The sequence below is a fragment of the Fonticula alba genome (genome assembly GCF_000388065.1).
Source record: "Fonticula alba strain ATCC 38817 unplaced genomic scaffold supercont2.2, whole genome shotgun sequence".
Lineage (NCBI taxonomy): Eukaryota > Rotosphaerida > Fonticulaceae > Fonticula > Fonticula alba.
In genome coordinates, this window is record NW_009242972.1 from 3,250,477 (window position 1) to 3,257,915 (window position 7,439).

A 7,439-nucleotide genomic window follows, 5' to 3' on the forward strand; every position below is an offset into this window, starting at 1 on the left:
ATGCCCTCGATACAGGTGACCCAATATTCCTGGTGCGCAGTCGCCTGGCCAGCAATCGCCGTCCCCCCTGCTCCCTGGCGGCCTGCTCACCTTCTGCATCAGGGACAATGATCTTGAAAATGCCTCCACCCTGCTGAGCGATCTGTCCCGATCGGCGCTCAGCTCGCCGGTCGCCTCGCCCGACGCATATGCCGGCGGCACCGGGTCCCTGCTGGAGTCCATCCGGTCCATCGAGGAGTCCCTGCGGCTTCTGGAACAGGCCCTTGAAATGCATGTTGCTCAGAATCTCATGTGCGTGTGCTGCCCGCACGCCCGGGCGAGCGGCCCTCCCGCCGGATTGCGCCACGCATGTGCCCCCGATCGCCGGGCACTCTCGCTGCCCCGGCTGCAAGACTGATGTACATACTCCTCCCTCGGTGGCATGCCCGTGGCAATGCCCAGCTCGCAGAAGCAGTATCACCTGCGTAAGGGTAACCTCCAGCTTGTGCGCGGTCAGCTGGATGACCTTCGCCAGACCATCCGGTACGGGGCCCCCCTAGGGCGCCGCTTTGCCGGGCCCCTGCTGTCCTGCCGGCACGCATCCGCCTGACAAGCTGCCCATCCGCCCCTCCCCCGGCCCGGTCCCAACAAAGTACCGCCGCCGCAAATGCCCCGCGCAGCCGCCGGGCCTTCGGGGCCGGTGGACGAAGCGACGGCTCCGAAAGCCAGCCCCTTCTCGCTTCCGGAGCCGAACATTACTCCTACACCGACCCGCAAACGGCGCTCCTCCAACAGCAGGACATCATGAGCCAGCAGGACCAAAGCATCGCACGGCTGGAGGAGGCCGCCCGCCTGCAGAAGGAAATCGCCATCTCCATTCGGAGCGAGGTCAACGACCAAGTGGGTGCGTGGGTGCCCCATTCTCGGGGGCTGCTCCTCCGTTTGCCCATGTGCTTCCGCCCGGCTCCCGGGCCCTGGGGGATTGCTCGGCTCCTCACGCTCGGCCTTGGGCGTTCCACTCTATTCCCATCTCCTGCGTGCTTGCCCCCCACCCCCCTCATCCACTGCTGACCATTCCCCCCCCCTCCCTCTCCTCCCCCAACCCGGCGGCCCCTCCGTCCCCGTTCCACCTCCACAGACATGCTGGACGGATTGATTGAGAGCTCCGCCAAGACGGAGCAGCGTTTGGTCGAGGAAAATCGCAACATGCGCCAGTACTCCACCAAGGCAAAGATCGGCGGTACGTCTCGCCCTCTCTCTCTCTCTCTCTCTCTCTCTCTCTCTCTCTTTCTCTCGCTTGTCCCCCCGGGGCCCCCTCACCCTGCGCCTCGGCTGGCGGTGTGGGCGGGTCCGGGATTTTCCGTCTCCTTTCTCCGCTCGGGCGGCTGGGTCGCCGTCGCCACCGCCGAGATGCCAACCCTCCTGCGGGGACCGCCTGGGCACCAACGCATCCATTGACACTCATCGGATCTCCTGGACCCCTTTTTCTCTTTCCCCCCGCCCGCCTCTTGTTGCGGCCGCGGTCGGGGACACGCTCACACTGTCACCTGTGTGGGGACGGACGGGGGCGCGCGCGCGCCCCGGCATGGCACCACCCCGGCCGCCGGCGCGCCCTCCAGGCTCCATGTGTCTTGTGGCGTCCTTGATTGTGGCGGTTGTCGTGCTCATCTTCGTCCTGTTGTGCTCTGTGGGGGGGGCGCTTGGGGTGGTGCTCCCCCTCGTGGGTGTCGGGTTTCGTGTCCCCCCCCCCCCCCCCCCCCCGCCCTGCTCCGGGTCCTCCTTCAGCGCCAAACCACCAGTGCAATATACGATAATCCACCCTTGCGAAGCCGTCTTGATTGTTTATGGCGCCCCGGCGCATTCCTTCGCCGGGGACGCGTGCTCGCAAGGGCAAGCGCTGTCACAGGCCCGGGCCATGATGGCCTGGCCCCCTTTTTCCTGCACATGGAGCCGGCCCAGCAGCCGGGGGCCCTGTCGATCTCCGGCTCAGATCGCCCGTCCGAGGCGGGAGGAGGGCAAAAAGAAAAAAGCGCCCCCGCCGCAATGCGACATCCAGCCGGGCAGATGCGACGCGGGCTTGCTTGCCAGCCGGTCCGGGCTGGGTCGGATCGATCCTCGACGTCGAATCTGGCCCGCGCGCCCCGAGAAGGCCTCTCCCTTTTCGGGCAGCGGGCCGGCCCGTGTGCACCACCGGAGACACCCCTCTGCCGCTCCCACCCCTTCACGGGCGCCCCTCCCTCTCTCCCCTCCTCAACTCCTGCACGCATATTTCATGCGCACGCTTGCGTGTGAATTCTTTCTCCCACGCACACACACACACACACACACACAAGCCCCGGCCAGCCGTTCGTGAGCCTTGCTCTGGCATATGGAGGGCCGCATCTCGGAAGCACCAGGCCTCCATCCTCTCGGGCGATGAGGGATGACGCGCTTCTGCACCCCTTGCCAGGTCGGCCACCCACATCCGCGAGTGCGGGCTTCTGGACTTTGCGCCGGCGCCTGCGCTTGCCCCGGCGCCTGCGAGATTTCGGCATCCTGCTTGGCCTGACCGCCGGCCTGCTGTACATGCTGGCCGGCTGGCCCGGGCCGCCCGACGGACGGCATGCGGCCGAACCACCGATCGAGGTCGCGCGCGGGGCAAAGTCCCCGCCCGAGCGGCCATTGGATCTGGCGCCGGCGGCTCCCCCGAGCCCGGATCCCGCGCGGCTGGACGTGATCGCGGCGGCCGCCGACTCGACGCGGCTCGGTCGCTTCCTGCGTAGCTCCACCGGGGGTGGGCACTGGCTGGCCGGCTGGGAGCCCCTGCCGATGGTGGCCGGCGCTGCCTCGACCGACTCCGACACCGGCCCGTCCTCGGACGAGACTTCTCACGGCCCACGATCCGCACGTCACTTGGTGCTCGTGGTGCCTTGGCACGACGAAGCGGACCCCGGCCGCCGGGCCGAGTACCTGGCGGCTCTGCGGCGGAATTTGGCCCTCCTCGAGGCCGGGCCCCTGGGCTTGGACCGGGTGGTCCTGCTGGTGGCGGCCTCGGGCCGGGAGGCCCTTGTCCCAGGGTCGGACGAATTCGACTTGCCAGCCTCATCGGATGCCGTGGCCGCCATGGACGCTCTGGCAGGGGCCGACCGGGCCCGGGTGGCCATTCGCCTGGTTCCCTCGGTGGGGTCGGTCCTACAGGCGGCCTCGCGTGCTGGGGTCCGGCAAACGGACTTGACCGACCTCCAAGGCCGGGTCAGCCTATGGCATGCACTGCGAACGGCGGATGCCGCGTGCGCTGCCCTTGGCGACGCGTGCTCGGGGCCTGGACGCCGGTGCCCCCGGCCGGAGTGTGTTCGCATCCTTGCCAATGCTGACATCTCCCTGGACGCCTCGATCGGGTGCGCACCGTGTGCCTTTTCGCCTGCCGAGGGAAGGGCCTCTCGCCGCATGTGGCGCCGCTCCCGCGACTAACTCCATGCTTTGTCTTGGCTGCCGGGGGCTGGCCTGAGGAAGTTTGCTGCGCCTTGACCCGTGGCTCGGCCGCTTTGACGGCGATGCCAACTTGGGTGCCGATGCAATGGCCGAAGATACGCGTGCGGCGGATTTGCTGCAACGTGCCCGGCGATCCCGGCGATCGGTCGAGCATGTAGCCCCTCCGGGGGGCGGCCCGGCCAGCAAGCGCATTGCGTATTTCCTTTCCCGGTAAGTTGCCTGCTCTCATGCTCAACGCTCCTGCTGCGTTTCCCCGGTCGCGCCTCTTGCTGACCCGTGGCCCCGCCACTTCCACATCCACACACCGATGCACACCTACGCATGGGCATGTGGCTATTTTGGGGGGGGGGCGGACCCTTCCCCAGGCATGAGGCTGTCTCTTCGCCACTTGCGCCGGACATGTGTGGAGAGGCGTATGCTGGCAGCCATGATGTGGTGGCCTGGATGCATGGCCTCGATGAGCAGGCCGACTATCGGGTATATCGCGACCGGTCTGCCGGGGCTGGGAAAGCTCCGCGTCCCCTGCCAAAGGAGGATTTGGCCTTGATTCCTCTCGGAAGCGTTGGCTATGAGAACCGGCTGATGTATGAGTTTTCCGCGTCCGGGCTCTTTATCCCGATGAATCCGTGCTTCAGCATTCGCAGGTGCGTGCCCCTCTGGGCCAAGCCCGTCTGGGACGCCATGGGTCCCGGTCGGCTGCTGCTGTTGCCGCTGCCGCTGGCGTTGCTGTTCATGTTCCCATGTTCGCTGCCACCGATCCGCACTGTCACCATGGTTGCTCCGGCCGCCGTCAGGACTGCCTCCGTGTCTTCCATCGCCCCCGCAACTAACCCGCCTTCACAGCTTTCACCACCACCAGTCTGGCCGCCGCGCGTGGCGGGCCCCAAGCACGGACCGGTCCATCGACGTGTGCTCTTCCGATCTGTTGCTCCGGCCGCCGTCAGGACTGCCTCCGTGTCTTCCATCGCCCCCGCAACTAACCCGCCTTCACAGCTTTCACCACCACCAGTCTGGCCGCCGCGCGTGGCGGGCCCCAAGCACGGACCGGTCCATCGACAGCCTGCTGTCCGGCTTTCGGGCCAACACCGATGGCCGGTCGCTCTATGTCCGGCCGACCTTTCACCATTTGGATCCGCGCCTGGCCGCCGGCCGGCCGGCGGATGTCTGGCGCGACCTGTTTTTGGCGTACGACCGCGAGCAGGTCCGCCCGTATGTGGACCTGAAGTTGATCGGGTGGATTCTCCGGCGCTCGGTGCGTCTGGTCGATGATGAGGCCACCGATCAGGCAAGATCGGAAGAGCGTCGTGTTTTGGCGTACGACCGCGAGCAGGTCCGCCCGTATGTGGACCTGAAGTTGATCGGGTGGATTCTCCGGCGCTCGGTGCGTCTGGTCGATGATGAGGCCACCGATCAGGCAGGCATTGCGGCCGAGGTGGCCGAGTCCGATGCCGTGGTCGGTGCCCAGCCCGAAACCCTGTGCCGGGTGCCGCTGGCCCTGCGGGACCTGGTTGCTGGCTTCTGCGATCGCCTGCGCCGGGTGTCCGGCAACAAGCGCAGCCGATGGGACTGCGACCTACTTCCATGCGAGGTGATCGACCCGCGGCAGGCCCTCTCGCAGCGGGTGCGTGTGGCTGTCCTCCTCCGCCGCCTGCTCTTTCTCCTCTTGCTTCCCCTTGGTGGCTGTTCTTCTCTTCCTCGGGCACTTGTTCATGGCCACATTCTTCCTGCCACTGGCGAGACTTCCCACCAGGACCTCGCCAGGCATTGACACGTTTGCCCTCGGGGGGTGGCTATTGGCCGATTCCAGTTCACGTGCGGTGCGGCGCCACACCAAATTGTGTGTGAGCGGTGGACTTCGCTGCCGGGTCTCTTTCGGCGGCCGGCCGGCGCGCTGGCCAGTCCCGAAGGCGCCGGCGCCCTGCCGGTGCACTATGAGGGACGCTTTGCGGCCGATGCATCCTTCTTCGATAAGGTGCGCACGCCTACCCCCTCGCCCCTTTCCCCCCCCCCTCGGCCCCGCGCGGCGGTGGGCCTCGCATAGTGGTGTTTGGCGGCTGACACAAACTCCCGGGAGGCCAGCTGGCCAAACTGGCCCAAGCCAACAAGGTGCAGCACATCTTTTCACACATGGGGGAAAGCCTATCGGGCCATCCGGCCGCCTTGCGCGCGGTCTTCCTCCAGACGCTCAGCCCTGAGCCGGAGGATCGCTTTGGCTTGGCCACATTGGCCACTCGAGCCGAGCAGTGCACCGACCGGCTGGCCCTGCCGGCTCTGCCGGCGGACCTCCTGCCGCCGGCCAACATGCCGCCGGTCTTTGGCTGGAGCATCGGACATATGTCGCACTTGTTCCGGGATCGAAGCTGGCACTATCTGCGGCACTTGGATCTTGGCTCCTTCGCTTCGGACCGCACTGGTACGCATGCGGCAGGCAGCGTGCCTCAGCTGCCCTGGCGAGGGGGGGGGACACCGCAGAAAGGCCCAGGGACAGGCTCCGCCATGGCCACTGACAGGACCAATCGTATGTCGGGGCAAATGTGGGCAACACGAACGGCGCGCATCGGCACGCACACCACATGTGCACATTCTTGCCTTGCCGCCCTCTCCCCCCACCCCCCTCCCTGCCCATCTGCCCTGGGATGGCACCCGTGACCGGACGCACCAGCCAGCGATTTGGCCCTCGAGTGGCGCCAGCGCCCCGGGGGGGTGCTCTTCTTGGCGCACAATTGTCGTAACGCCTCGTGGCGAGCCCAGAGCGTCCTGGCTCTGGATCGGGCTCTCCGGCGAGGGTATTCCCCCGATGCTCGTGGCGGTGCCTTCGATCTGGCCCGGGTGGTCCCGGCATCCGAAGCACCGGGGCGAGTCGAACAGCCCGGGGGCCCCACCACGGCCACTGCCACCGCCACCGCCACCGGTTCCCAGGCGACCGCCTTCGCAGAGACCTCCTCGGTGTCTGGCTCAGTCGATCGGCCGGGCCGGTGCCTGAATAACATGGCCTGGCCGCTGCCAGCCCAGTGTCACCCGGACGCCGTGGTCCTCAGCCCACCGCTGCTGGCGGAGTGCCGGGAAATCGCCCAAACCGAGCGCGAGGGCGGCCGTGCCGGTAAAATCGCCCTCATGCGCCGGTACCGCTTTGTGGTGTCCATCGAGAACGTACATGAGTGCGACTATGTCACGGAGAAGGTGCGCCCTCCTGCCTCCCTCGCGTTTCCTCCCTTTGCTCCTGGCCATTTCGCCGTGCTCCTTATCTTTGCCAGCTCGTTGGCAATGGGGGGGGGGGGGATGCCTGCCGGAGTGTGAATGTGCCCCGGCGTTGTGTCCCACCACGTGCCCCCGTGCGGGGGCACCGGCAAGCTGGGCCTCGCTTCCTTCTGCCGGTCGGCCGCCGGACCTCATCTTCTTCTGCCTCTGACGCCGGCTGCTTCATGACACTGCCACCTCTCCAGCTGTGGGATGCCCTGGCTGCTGGAGCCATTCCGATTTATCTCGGCCCGCCGGCCGATCCGCCGGGTGCCCCGCTGGACCCGGCCCCCTGGCAGTGGTGCCACCTCGGGGCGGCGTTGCGCTTTTCCCCCCGGCCGATGGGCTGCCTGGATGACGGGCCCTTGGCGGGGACTGGGGGCTCTGAGACTGAGGACCCGGTCGCGGACTGGGAGTTCTTGAATGATCGCTCGACGGTCGGCATCAACGCGGCCGCGGCCCAGGTTGCCCGGGCCATTCATCGGCTGGAGCATTCGCTGGATCTGGCGGCGCGCTTCTTCGCCTGGCGGTCGGTGGTCGACGAGACCGCCGCCGGGGCCAAATTCCGGGCGTTCCTGGCTCGGGTGGCCGCCCTGCAGGCACTCGATCAGATTGAGCTGCTACCCAGCCCCGCTGGCGATCCAGCTCCCGCCGGGCCGAACCCGGGAGGGACATCTGCCCTTCCCCCTCCGACCGAGGAGGATTGCCACGTGTGTCGGCGCCTGCTCCAGTTGAACCGCCGGCCGGGCTGA

General features: G+C 67.5%; 2 protein-coding genes across 2 annotated transcripts; both read left to right on the top strand.

Annotated features, from left to right (window-relative positions):
* Positions 1 to 1,793, top strand: H696_01676 (hypothetical protein; the record flags this gene model as incomplete). The annotated part of the gene is made up of 7 exons (XM_009495581.1): positions 1 to 32; positions 103 to 291; positions 442 to 522; positions 633 to 883; positions 1,118 to 1,219; positions 1,599 to 1,666; positions 1,779 to 1,793. 7 exons carry the CDS (start codon positions 1 to 3, stop codon positions 1,791 to 1,793), a joined length of 738 nt encoding a protein of 245 aa, XP_009493856.1.
* A 601-nt stretch (positions 1,794 to 2,394) lies between these two features.
* On the top strand, positions 2,395 to 7,439 carry H696_01677 (hypothetical protein; the record flags this gene model as incomplete). Its single annotated transcript, XM_009495582.1, has 9 exons — positions 2,395 to 3,356; positions 3,472 to 3,660; positions 3,816 to 4,094; positions 4,444 to 4,651; positions 4,781 to 5,071; positions 5,258 to 5,422; positions 5,530 to 5,863; positions 6,113 to 6,630; positions 6,894 to 7,439. 9 exons carry the CDS (start codon positions 2,395 to 2,397, stop codon positions 7,437 to 7,439), a joined length of 3,492 nt encoding a protein of 1,163 aa, XP_009493857.1.